We start from the raw sequence: 14578 nt of genomic DNA on the forward strand, positions 1-14578 counted from the left end.
AGTTGTGTTCTGTGTTTTAAAAATCTTCCATCTTTGTTTTGATCATTTTAGTTAACGTTGTTGACATAAGTTGGCTCCATTCTTTTGTAGGGTGGTAGGATCCACGCCACTGTCAAAGGTACCTTGCAGGTGCGGAATAAAATCAACGAAGGAGAGTGCTATTTTATAAAAAAAAATTGGAGTTGGATTCAATAGCGATGTGTTTAGGCCAACCAAGCATCAGTATCGTTTGTCTTTCAACTTGAGGACTGATGTTAAATCGATTGTTGTTTCTGATATTTGTGCGAGTGATTTTGATTTTGTTGATTATAACATCATTGAGAAAGAAACGTCTGACTCCCCTTATTTAGTCGGTAATAGATTCTTCCTCACTGTTATCCTTTTTTTAATTATTGCGGGTTTTATTTTTTTCCCATACTCTTTGCTGCCTTTTTTTAATTTTTAAACGTCATTGGTTTATTCTGTATCATGACTATTTCCTTATTTTTAAACTCTTTGCGGTTATAGTTTTGTGTTTTTAATGTTTTGTCACGAGTAATCTTATTCTGTATCATTATTTTTTTCATTAACTGTGTTTTTTATGTTTCTGCGTTCGTTTTTTATTATTGCATAATTTTTTTCACAAACTCTTTGCTGCGTTTTTTTTTTGTAGACGTCATTGGTTTAATCTCAGGAATTGGGAAAGTTTGTGATCGTGTGGTTTCTGGTAGGAAGACAAAAATGGTGGTGTTGGAGCTTGACGACCTGAGGTACTTACAAATGTTTAGTTAAATGAATTATTTTTGTCCAGCTCTGTTAGCTTATATTTTACGCGTATTAACGTTGTGTTTGCTGCAACTCACGTGTAGGGGTCATAAGTTGGAGTGCACTTTGTGGGAGCATTATGTGGATGAGGTCCAATCTTTTTTGGCAGACAACGACGATCCTCATAACGTCCTGATAGTCCAACTGGGAAGGATTAAGTGTTTTAGAGGTATGTTTTTTTCCAAACAACGTTGTTTTAATTTTTGCTTTTATAATCAGTTTTTATGCACGTTATTTTAATTAATTTTGCTTCTGTATTCAATTTTCATCTGAACCTTTTAACTCAATAGGTAAGGTCGGGATAACAAATACAAAATATACAACAAGTAATGGATTCAAAACTGAATGAGATTGTTGAGTTCAAAAAACGGTGTGTACCTTCTTTCTTCAGCTCATTTATTCGGTTATTGATTAATGGATTTTCATATTTTTTGATTTTTTAATTATTAATTTTTGCGTTATAGTCTCTCGATTGATGGTGTGGAAAGTAGTACAAGGATGACTCAATTGTCTACTCAGTCATCCTATTCTTTCGAAAATGATTTTCTTAAGGAGACTGAAAAAAAGTCTATCAGTGATGTGAAACTTTGTGTTGATGTAAATGTTCAAATTTTATTTTTACTTTTCTTTAATTTTTACTTTCCTTTAATTCTGTCAATTTTGTATTGATGATATTTTATGTTAAACTGCGATTGCTTTAATTAAGGTAACTACCTGCATCACATACAGGACTATAAAGGCAATTGAGAGCAAATACAACTGGTGGTACAAGTCATGCAAAAAGTGTCCATTTTCCGTTTATGAGAATTTTGAGAAGTGGTATTGTAAGAACTGCCAAAAACATTGGGAAGATTATTATCCGAGGTAAAATATTCTTCTTAGTTTATAACCTGTCTTTAATCCGTATCATTCATGTACGTTGCTGATATACAATTTCGCAAAACTCCAGATTTAGTGTTCAGGTCAGAGTTGTGGATAACACAGATTCCGCATCCTTTATTCTGTTTGATCGCGACTGTGTGTTTTTGTTGGGAATGGGTGCTGCTGAATTGCGCGAGCTGCATTTCAAGAGGGTTTGTTTTTTAATTGCTGTGTTATGGTTACAATGTATTTTTTGTCGTTTTGTGCTCTCTGTTTGCGCTGTCTATGTTCCGTTCTTTTTTTTTTAGAATATTTTTTTTTCCCTTTTCATTTTTTTTTAGGGTGCCGATTTGGATCAATTTCCAAATGAGTTAAATGTTCTGAATGAAAAGTCAATGTTGTTCAAGATAAATGTTAAGCAAAAGGATTTGAACACAAATAGTGAGCCCAAATATCAAGTTTCCAAAATTTGTATCAGCGAAGACATAATCTCAGCGTTCATTAAGTCTCTTATAGATCTAAATGTATGCTGCTTATATATTTCTTTTAGATAACTATTTTTCTTATACATTATATTTACTGTTGTTGGTTGTTGTCTATCACAGGATGAAGCAAATTTCGATAATGCACGCGAAAATGAAGTTGTTTCGTCGGAACTGGAAAAGGCTGCGGTGAGCTATGAATTCGATTTAGATTCATGTTATTAAAAATATATAAATACATATTTGACATACCTTTTTTATATGAAAAAAAAACACAGGATGTTGAAAGTCAGACCTGTGACAGTGCTGACGTTAGTGATGTCTCTCTGACGATGTTGACACCTGTGCTCACTTCTCATGATTCCATTGCTGGAGAATTTAAATTTTCAGTTGTTCGGCCGACAAAGAAAATAAAGCTTGTAAAGGAGTTACGTACTGTGGTTCTTATATTTTTATTTAAAATTCGTTTGTGTTTATATGTATTTTTTCTTACGCGAAGTGAAAACAGTGATAATTTATTTTTTCTTTATTTTTTTTAAATAGATTTGATGCAGAGGCAGATGAGAGTACGCTGTAGATTGGGCTGTTGTGACTGAAGAGTGTTATTTTGCGTCTTGGGACATGATGTTTATTTGACAAACTCTTGCATAGACATTTTTTTTGTTGGAGTTACATCTTTAAGTGTTTGCATCTTTTTTAACTTACGTTTATTAAATGTCCAAGTTTGTGATGTTTTGCTATGTTGAGTACAACAAAAACAAAATGTTACGTGGTGTTTATTAATGTATTCGTTTGCGCTTTTCTTTTTAAGAAAAAAAATAATTCATTGTTTGTGTAAGGGATATAATTCACTCTTTTATTTTTATTAACGTTAATAACTGGAATTCAAGTATTTCTTTTGTTTTCCAAACAAACACAATATCCGTACTCATTGAAAGTTAAAGTTCCAGTAATGCTATTAAGAAATATTGATCAGTCGAGAGGTTTATGCAATGGCATGAGATTGCTTATTACAAAATTAGGGAATCATGTTGTTGAGGCAATTGTACTTACAGGAAGCAATATAGGGGAAACTGTGTTAATCCCTAGAATGACGATGAGCCCATCGAGTCATACATTTCCTATAAATTTCCAAAGAAGACAATCCCCCCTGATTGTATCGTTTGCCATGACTATCAACAAGAGTCAAGGACAATCACTTTCACATGTTGTAATTTATCTCCCTAAGCCTGTCTTCACTCATGGGCAATTATATGTGGCACTGTCTAGAGTAAAGAGTAAGCATGGATTGAAGATATTGATACTTGATGAAAATGGCTGCATTACGAATAATACCCTTAATATAGTTTACAAGGAAGTATTTCAAAGACTGCTATAGTATATTGGGTTCTTTCTTCAAAGATATAACTTCGTTGTATGGTACAGGTAAAGACAAAAAAATGACTGTTTATTCGCGTCTCTTTTCCTTATCTATCTTCAAAGATATGACCTTTATTATCCTATTTTCTTTTCTTTCCTATTTTTAATGTAACAATGAATGACTGTTTTGTTATTTAAAAAATTGATTGTTTGGGACCTTTGAAATACTGACAAAATGAGTTCCGCCCGGAGGGCCGACCCACCATGCCAAACAAACCAATTTTTTTTCCTGTGCATCGGCACGGGTAATTCACTAGTGAACATATAATTCGTAATGTTGAAAGTTATATTTTCACTGGTGTTTATCATTTTTTTTTACCATTTCCACGCCCCCGACTAGCTTTATTTACATTTTAATTCTCTCTAGCTTTATTCACATTTTATTTCTAAGAGAGGGAGACTTTGTGGTTAATAGATGCTATATGTAGAACTGTGCAAAAAAATTGGTTCACTTGCTTTGTTCTTGATCTGATCTTGACCTGACCCATAAATACTTATTTTTTTTGAACTGGGTTTAAATACTGACCCACTTTTATTTGGGTCAGTTTTAGACCTGACTTGTTTTAATAATGACCCGTTGATCCAAAACTTGACCCATAACCAATATGTGAAAAAAAGAAAAAGAAAATCACAATTACATTAAAATAAAAATTTTAACGTAAAACAATTACGTCAAAATTTTTTACGGCAAAAATTTCCATCAAAATTTTTTCACAAAAAAACATATTTATCAAAAATTTTGACGAAACACGTTTCCATCGAAATTTTTTGACGGAAAAAAATTTCATCAAAATTCTTTACAAAATTCAAATTTCGGCGAAAGTTTTTGACGGAAACATTTTCGTTACACTTTTTGACAAAAAAAAATTTTGTCGGAATTTTTAGCGAAACACATTTCCATCGAAAGTTTTCGACTAAATATTTTCGTCAAGTTTTTTGATAAAAACATTTTCATCAAAATTTTCAACGGAACACATTTCTGTCAAAAATTTTCGTAAAATTTTTTGACAAAAAATATTTTGATAAAACATTTTGACGAAAAAAATATTCCGTCAAAACTCTTTAGAGAATCCAAATTTCGTCAAAAGTTTCGAATGAAACATTTTCCTCAAAACAATTTCCGTCGAAATTTTCGTCAGAACACATTCCTATCGAAATTTTGAACGACAAACATTCCTATCGAAATTTTGAACGAAAAACATTCCATCAAAATTTTTGACGGAATTTTTTTTCGTTTAAAACATTTGATGGAGGAAATCATCTTCGTCAAAACTTTTGACCGAAACTAAATTTCGATAGAAAATTTATTTTTGTAAAAATTTTCATTAGAGAAAAAATTTCGTCGCTTTTCGACAAAAAGTATTCCTACGAAAAAATAATTTTGTGACGAAATTTTCGTCGTTTGCAACGTAGAAATTTCGACGAAATTTTGTGAAGAAATCAAGTCAAAAATGGGTCAGGTCGGATTTGACCCACTTCAGAAACCAAGTCAGACCCACTTCAAAAACCAAGTCAGGTCAGATCCGATCCGGTTCTAAACTAATTCAAAAAAATTCAAACCAAGTCAAACCTAACTTGGATCAAATTAAAACAGGTCGGGCCAAAATACCTGATCTATAAAAATTAAGTTGGGTCGAGTCGCACAAAAACCTAATCCGACCTGACCGATACACACCACTAGCTATATGTCGCTGCCACTTCAAATCCAAGATTCAATAACCAAGGAAGAGACAGCTACACTCGCAAGACATTTTCCTTTTGTTTACTTAATATTTCATTAACATTTTAGCATCCATATTCATAATCCCTTGGTTTGTGTCATTCACATCCCACTGCAATGATTTAATCATCATAATGAAAAACCAACCAATCTTCTCCCATATTTGTTTGTTATCTTTAGAAGAAGCATAATTTGCTTCCGTATTGTCTTCATTTATGGCAGACTCATCAATATTTGTGTAGGTTTCTACATTTGACACTGATTGATGATCATTATCTCTTCTTTCCTGAAAATGTGTATGACACATCTCTGCTTGACTTTTATTAAATTGAATGTGGCTTCCGCATTTGATCCAGCTTCGTTAGTTGACTTCTGTGTGCCTTTTCCGAAGCCAATACTGTTGAGACATTAATATCTGATGGACAATTGATTTGCAATCCCCTGCATGTTAATGCTGTTGGAATATATATATATATATATATATATATATATATATATATATATATATATATATGAGGCATGTTATATTTATAAAAAAATTTTGTTTACAAACTACACTATGTAAGATCGGTCCTACATTAATCACACAGTGTACGACCGGTCCTACATTAGTGTAATTGCAAAAAAAGTTTGTAAACGGATCATGTCCCTATATATATATATATAGTGGCAGAATCATTTTACACCAGTGTAAGTTACACTTTCATTCTTATCCGTTAATTCTATTTATATCTAACGGCTCAAATTTTTTAGTAATGTGAGCCATTAGATACAAGTGGATCAATGGTCAAGATTAAGTGTAAGACTTCTAATTCTTACACCGGTGTAAGAATATCCTGCCCCATATATATATATATATATAGGGGTTTGCATTTGTCATTTAGCATGACACAACAAATTTTTCTACACACACAACATTTTGTGAGGCCCACACTTTTTGAAGAAAAAAGAAAAAAAGAAAATTATGGCACACAAAACGAATCTCTATAACATTACACAATCACTTTTCCTACAACATAATTCTTATAAAACCCATATATATATATATATACATATATATATGAGGCAGGATCCTTTGACACCAGTGTCAAATTTAAAGTTTGACACCTCATCTGAGAGCCGTTAGATAAAAAAAGATCAACAACATTGATTTGTAAGCATGTGATACATTGATCTTTTTTGATCTAACGGCTCTCAGATGAGGTGTCAAACTTCAAATCTTCCTCTCTCTCTCTCTCTCTCTCTCTCTCTCTCTATATATATATATATATATATATATATATATATATATATATAGGTAGGATCCTTTAACACCTCATCTCAAAGTTGTTAGATAAAAAAATCAATGATGTCACATGCTTACAAATCAGAGTCGTTGATCTTTTTTGATCTAACGACTCTCAGATGAGGTGTCAAAGGGATATATATATATATATATATATATATATATATATATATATATATATATATATATATATATATATATATATCCTATGAATAAGAAGTGCGTTACTGAAGGAAAAAAGAAACGAAAGTTGAAGGGGTGTGAGTTTTAAGAAGTCCCTATTGGACAACTAATAAGAGGTGAAAGGGTATATAAGCTCTCACCTCACGCGCGTTGGCTGGCTGGATGGATCGGTTCGTGTGTGTGTGAAATAAATAATATTTTATTAAATTATTATTAACTTTTTGTCCAAAAATATCCATGTTCCTATTTGTTGCTTCCCTCCAGATTCTTCAACCCAAACGTTTCTTCCTGCCGATTTTTTGAACCGAACCGGTTCTTACTTTTCGGTTTGAATCGTCGCGTTCATTCAGTATTGAACCTAACCAGTCACCGGTTGTGTCCGTTCGTAGCCGTCAGTCACAGCGGTTTGCTGCCGCCGGCGGTTCATCATGACCGGCCAGTGTCTATATATAAACCCTGACCCCTTCAGAATTTTTATCCAGTTTTCTGCACCGTTACTCTGCCGAATTTTTTCCTTCATCCAGTTTTGCATACTTTCTTCCATTTTTCGGTGTAATTCCTCTGGCATCCTGTTGTATTCGTTCGGGCTGTTGACTGATAGTGTATCAATCTTCAGACGCAATTCGTTCTATCCTAGAAGACAAGTGTCCATCAACCTTCGGCATCAGCGAGAGGGCAAATTGTCTTAAGGAGACACTTTTTATAGACTCAGATTTCTTATACTATCCTGCATACATTGTTCATTCTATTCTGTAATTTGACATACTATAAGTCTGTTCTAATTTCTTTATTGCACTGTATTTGATAATTACGATTTAAATTCATCTGTTACATTCAGATTCAAGTCTTTTGGTGAGCATTCACCCACGGTCTTCAACAACAAATGCAATGTTACTCTAGATCAGTGAGAGCAGCAAAACTCGAACTCTAAACTACTTGTTAAGCTTAAACAACCCGTGTCAGTTGATTCACAAGTTATATAACTACTTTCTAATTATCATCAACCCGTTTTCCATTAAGGATAACATGCTACCACACGGTATTTCACGGAGTCATTAATTCTACGTTACAAATAACTCAAGCAATCTCAGATTCAATAAATCCACATTACAAATAATTCATTACGCAGAATGCTTGGAATGTTCAGTAATAAGGGATAAATAATGCCATTGTAAAAGTAATTTACCAATGACACGAGAACACATGTATAAAAAAAATGAAATAACAATCTCAAACTGACATTAAAAGTTGTAATTTAGTCATCATGCTTAAACAAAATTTATAGTGAAAATAAAAAAAATAAAAATGAATATGCTTGACTTCAATCAGACACACCACCAAGCCACTATCACAGCTGTGAGAATAGTCTCAAAAGGTCACTCTCACAGGCAAAAGCAACAACGGGCTTGGCCTTTTTAGCGTGTAATCCGCACCACTAAGTAGGCACGGCAGAGTCGCACGATCCTACTGCCAATGACGCCTAATCCCATCGAATGGTCTAATTTTTCTTTTCCTAAGAAGCATTGTCTCTTTATCATGGATACTTGTAACAAGGGATTCTTGTTGTGTTTAAAGGACCCAGAAATTTTCTGCTGGAATTGGCATCTGCAAGACAAGAAGATAACACAGCAATTAAAATTCGTCGTAATAAAGGTAGAAATGTAATTACAACATTACTTTAATCACTGGCTGCCACTCTGAAGTACTTCAATATCATAGAATTCAATGTCTGGCCATCAATTTTTTTATGTGGACTCAATTCCAATATCATAGTATTTGTTGTTTACTACACCTGTTTCTCTCTCGTTATTAACCATCTCATGCTCCTCGAGTACTTGAGAATTTCTCTTCAAAGTTAAGTAATTTGTTCTGTTTTCAGCTTTCTATGATTGTGTTATATGAAATTAACCAAAAGAAAAAAAGCAAAACATAATAAACTAAGCTAAGTAATTATAGGGAGAGGTTCTGTTCAGATTTTGGAATTGATATGTTAATTGACCTCATTGCTTTATATGTTAATTAAAGATCACTGAATCTCTCTATGTGCATCTAATGGTAAAAAACTCATCTATTCCGAATTCCTTCTCTCCAATAAATTCAAGGATAGTTTTTTATATTAATTTTTCATATAAAACTCATCTCTACATTTCTACTCCACTTTTAAAGGTAAAGCAAACTCTCTAGTCTCTAAAACATCTACAAGTAAAATATCTTGTACTATCAAGGGAAGCTGAGTTCAACTGACATCACTGCAAAGCCTTTGTCAATGCTCTAAAATTCATCAAACACCCATGTGAAAGAAAATAATATTACCCTTTGTTGGGCTATGACAAGTGGGCCCAAGTCCAGCAATGCAAAGGAGTTCATAGTAGTTAGTTAGAGGAGAGAGAGGTATACGGGGTGATTTGCGAGTGGGTTTACTCAGGCATGAATTGAGTGAATATTGGGGATTTGGGAATCTCTTGAAGCCTAGGTTTGTTGGTTTTGAGGGTGAGTTGGGGTCTTTGGTGTATTTTTTTGCATTTAATCTTTGTAAGGAACTTGTCTTCATTTATGTTTTCATTAATTTCAGATTAATAAAAGTAGGTTCCATCACCCTTCCTTGGTGGAATTGACATTTTATTTGACCACATTGGATTAAATTTTAAATGAAATATCCAAATCCCAATCTGAAAGTATATCTTATGGTTAAAAACTAAATAAATAAATCAGTCCCTTAGGAACTCCATCTCTGCATAAAATTACGAAGTTAATCATAACTTACGGAGAAATAAAAGTGACAGAATTGTTTACCTCCACCACTTGCAGTATCACTAGCCAAGTTTGATATTATTGAATCTGAATCCAAAACCACTTTTGAAGTTGCATGACAGAATGGCTCACTGGCTTCATTGATCAAGTCCAACCTTAATGGATAGATTTTTCTCTTTCTTGATGCAATTCCCCAGCCTGTTTCGAATATCAAGTTGAATTAGTTATTTCAAATTAAGTCAAAATAGCTTACAAGCATACTCATTCAATCAAAATTTACTTACTAATTCATAATCTAATAGCATTCAGTTTCTCTTATATTACTTAAAAACCTAATTGAAATAATTTATATTCTTTTAAGAAAATAATAATAATAATAATGCACTCCATGAGCACATGGCTTTCTTGTTTATTGCATTTACAAAGTGGAGCAAAATATATAGGGCAACTAAGTATATTTGGTATTTACCTCGGACATCAATGGTGCTAAGAGTCCGCATCAATACCATTAAATTTGAATCCCAAATCACATTGTCGTTCAAAGCTAGAGGTGGAAGCAATGAAAGCTACTCTCTGCCCTGTCCCACATGCGGTTCCAATGAAGCCAAATTTAGTTGGTGCTGCATAAATTGTATCTGAGAAACTAATGGGTCCACTCTATGCTTTTCTTTTAGGCTCTTAGAATCGGATATCCTCCATGCTACAACTTTGTTTGAATAAATGGAGTCCAATTTGTGGATTCACCCACCTTGGTAACATAAAAAACTTATCCTTTTCAATAGGATGGAAAATATCAATAGAAAACACCACAGGATTCCATTCATTTTCTGAAAGTACTGCATCCACATAACCAATCAAGTCTGCCTCTTTTAGATCAAAAATTATTATATTACCATTTCGGGAAAAGCACAAAAAAGGAGACGCTTCAATAACACGGAAAGCTTTATTTCCATTGATGATCAATTGGAGGTTAAGCTGTTGCAAGGTTGAAGATAGATATCCTTCTGTAAAAAAACAAAGAGATATGGAAGGACATTTGTTGCGAAACCAGAAAGAAACTATTTGTCCGCTGCTCTGGTGCTTGAACCACTCTGGAATCCCTGCTTCTAGTAAAAATAACTTCTTGCCTCCAGCTTCATGCAATTCCTTTTAGTCATATATAATTCGTAAGTTTAGCAACACATACATATATGTAGAGTCTGAGTCAATGTGAATATCAATTATAAAATCAAATACATAATAAAATAGCAACCTCATTCATTAACATGCTTCTACATCGGGAAGTCAAAGATTTGCAGTTTACAGCAGAGAGAAATTCCAAGTTCGGCGGAATTCCTCGAATTTCTTCAAGATTCTTGCAACCATCCAAGATAAGTTGCCTCAAAGAGCGACATTCTTTGGTGCATGCAGGAAGAAGTGTGAGGTCCAATTCTTTCAATGATGTGCAATCTACAGCATAGAAAAATTCTATATTGGGTGGAATCCCCCTGATTTCTTGAAGAAGCCTGCACCTTTTCAAATTAAGAACCCTCAAGAAGAGACATTCTTTGATGCATGCTGGAAGAATTGTGAATTTAGTTTTAGACAGGACTAACTCTTTCACATTGGCAAACCAACTGAGACTATTTAGAAGGAATTCATCTGATATCTTGCACTTTTCAAGATTAAGACATTCCAACTTTGAGCTCACTTTTACTTCATCTTCATCCTCTTTAGATAAATTCAACACTTCACATCCCCAAAGACTCAGTTCCTCAAGTTCTGGTAACTTGATAATGCTACTTGGGTGTTCTATCTGAACCGGACCACATTTATACAGTTCTATCTTTTGTAGCCGAGTAAGATTTCGAATTGATAGTGGCAATTTTTTTATAGGGGTGCACTCCAAATATAGCTCTGTTACGTTTTTCATCTCTCCTAATATTTCTGGAAAATTTTCAAGCCTCCGGCAATATGAAAGGTGGAGTTCTTTAAGAGAAGCCAACTTGATAGGTGGAAAACTTCTAATGTTGATGCAACCAAAAGCATTCAAGGTTCCAAGTTTATCCAGGAATCCAATCGATTCATGAATTTTGATTAAATTCTTACATCCTTGAAATGATACTTTTTCTAAATTTGGGAAACCAGATACATCAGGTGTATTTGCTATATTATTACACTCGCTGAAATTCAAAACTCTTAAATTCACCAACTTCTGAAAAAATAGAATAAAAAGAAAGAGAAAGAAACAAGAATCAAAGGAATAATCTTAAAATGAATTTCTTAATATAAAGAGAAAAGAACCTATTATACTTGCCTCCGGCATATGCCTACGAAAAGATCGCTTGGACTCGAGTGACATGAAGGAACTCTTTGTTAACTTGAGTATGACAAGTTTGCTTAGATCAAAATTAGATGGCAAACACCGTGAAGAAAATTGCCACCATTCCAGCACTCTTAAACTCTTTGGGAGTTGTTCAGGACATTCCAAAAAATGACCATTTCTAATAATAAGTGTTTTTAGGTTTGGCATCTTCTTGAAGGCCTTTCCATCCCAGCATACTACTTTAGATTCGGGGAAATGCAGAAATATTGTTTCAATATTACTAGTTCCCTTTTGAACACAAAAAGCAACAGTCAGACACAAAACATATTTAGAGAAATTTACTTATTATAAAAGGAAAAAAATTGTGAACTAATATCCTCAATGAGCATATAATAGTCAAAGAGATAAATCAAGGCTCAAGATGAAAAACCAAATCAATCATCTCAGTCTTACTCACCATATTGTCTTCTAAAACTTGAACTATATCTTCATGGTACCATAACCTACTTCGTTTCCAAGGTTCTTTAGGTGATTCTTGTCGGACAATTTCTTTACCCATGTCCTCTATCAAGTCATGTAATGTCACCTCACCATCTTTACTAATCTTCATGAGAGACTTTCCAACCAGCTCTCCAATGTGATGTTTCATGCACTTATCATGATGAGCACGAAGTATATCTTCAACTTCTATTAATTTATATCCTTTGTAGCAGCAAGCAATGTCAAGAAAAACACTCTTCTCTTCTTCCTTTAAAGCATCAAAGCTTACTTCAAGTATTTTTCGGATATCCTCATTAGGAATCCTTTCATATCCATCTAATGCAGATTTCCATTCTTCTACACTTTTTCCAAACAAGTAGGAACCTATTACTTCCAAAGCCAGTGGAAGGCCAGAAGCATAAGTCACAGCACGGTTTGTAATGTCCTCAAAACTTGCATGAACTACATTACTTCTAAAAGCATTCCGCCTAAACAATTCAAGAGCTTCTGTTTTATTTAATCCATCTGCTTCATATATTTTTTCAACCTCGTGATGTGCTAGCAGACATTTGTACCGAGTGGTAATGATGACTCTGCTGCCGGGACCAAACCAATTAGGTCCTCCAACCATATCATGCAACTGCTTTAGTGCGTCAACATCATCAAGAATCAAAAGAATCTTCTTCTGTTGTAGCCTTTGCTTTATTATTGAAATTCCTTCATTGACACTTGTAAATGTAATATCCTTCTCTCCAACTAGTTTAGAAAGCAGCATCTCTTGGAGATATTTTATGCCGTGGTGTGTCAGGTCGCGGGTTCGAATCAGCCTCTCTGCAAAAAGCAGGGGAAAGACTGCCTAGAGTATTCCCTTCCTCAGACACTTACGAAGTGGGTATTTGAACTAGGTCGGCCCTTTATTTGAATTTTCTCTCACATTTTCAAGAAAACACAAATTGGGATAATGGCCAGCAATCAAATTATAAACTGCTCGAGCAAGTGTTGTTTTACCTATGCCCCCAATACCATGAATCCCCCTACCATGTGGACTCCGTAAGAGCTGACATCCAGAAGCTCCATTACTTGTAGCACTCGAGACTCTAGTCCAACAGGGTAATCGGCAACGTGTAAAGGAGCACGATTAATCTTGATGGAGACCTCTTGAATGATTCTATCAATAAACACATATTCATATCCATCCCTGTCCAATCGTAGAAATTAGAGTAAAATCATACACCCTATATAAGTCTTCAAAATGTTTGATATACAATGAATTAATTTGTTCAAGGTTAAAATTAAAAGCATTTTTCTTTTTTTCTTTTTTCTTTTTTAACCTTGAATCATTAGAGTTTGAAAAATGAAAAATGAAATAAATAAATAAATGAAACAAATAAAATAGAAGGTACCCAAGTTTGAAATGATAGCCGGACAAGTCAGCTGCATGACGCAGAGCCATCCTCCATTTTTGGAGCTTGTCAGTGTCATCCTTGAACCTCTCCTCATGAAGAGACAGTGCTTCTTGATAGCTACCTCTCTGATGCCTCACATCCGAAGGATCCACGTCATAAAAAACGGGCCAAACCAATCGACCCTTTTGTTTGATGCAGGCAATGATGTTGACAAGCTCATCTAAACAAAAAGAGGAAGATGCATAGTTCTTAGAGAAGACGATGATGGCAGTCCCGGAGTTTTCAATTGCGGAGGCAAGTGATGGCGTGATTGAATCCCCTCTTTGAAGATCAACGTCATCGATGAAGGTGCGGATTCCCCTGTCCTGAAGAGCTTTGTAGAGATTGCCAGTGAAGCCAAAGCGAGTATCTTCTCCTCTAAAGCTGAGAAAGACATCATAAGCAAAGGAAGACGCTGCACCTGCCATTATACACTCAAATGAATTACCTCCACACTCTCCTTAATCCTTATGGTTGGTGTGCATGTGTCTGAGGTTGGAGCTTACTTTACCACTGCTCGAACTTTTCCTCTTCATTTTTACGCGTTTGGAAACAAGAATAGGAAATGGAGTGGTACCTTCTCACTTGCTTCACTACATTTATTGGGAAAATTGTGTATCGTTTTGGAGGATATAACGTTGTGTAATTTGAAGCGAGAGAAATAGACGAGAAAAGTTTTAAATGTGTGGTCAGTAGAAGAGTGGAATGATGTAAACTGCGTAAATTAAAATGATATACATTTTTTTCACATTTATTTAGTGATTTACAACTGAATATTTTGAGGGAAAATTGTTTCATTTTAAAGATATAAAATTATATTATTTTCAAGTGAAAGAAATAAAT

General features: G+C 34.2%; 1 protein-coding gene and 1 pseudogene across 1 annotated transcript; one reads left to right on the top strand and one right to left on the bottom strand.

Moving 5' to 3' along the window:
• Positions 1-652: 652 nt before the first annotated feature.
• LOC133295664 (uncharacterized) lies at positions 653-2724 on the top strand (the record flags this gene model as incomplete). Its single annotated transcript, XM_061494503.1, has 8 exons — positions 653-749; positions 1269-1401; positions 1511-1668; positions 1754-1877; positions 2007-2189; positions 2271-2336; positions 2426-2579; positions 2702-2724. Coding segments are annotated over 8 exons (938 nt in total), but the record flags the coding sequence as incomplete, so codon positions are not given.
• Positions 2725-7917: 5193 nt separating this feature from the next.
• Positions 7918-14296, bottom strand: LOC133295663 (disease resistance protein RPV1-like; annotated as a pseudogene).
• Positions 14297-14578: the final 282 nt, after the last annotated feature.

The sequence above is a fragment of the Gastrolobium bilobum genome, unplaced genomic scaffold (assembly GCF_033153095.1).
Source record: "Gastrolobium bilobum isolate Gb01-03AN ecotype WA unplaced genomic scaffold, APGP_CSIRO_Gbil_v1 utg39525, whole genome shotgun sequence".
NCBI classification, from domain to species: domain Eukaryota; kingdom Viridiplantae; phylum Streptophyta; class Magnoliopsida; order Fabales; family Fabaceae; genus Gastrolobium; species Gastrolobium bilobum.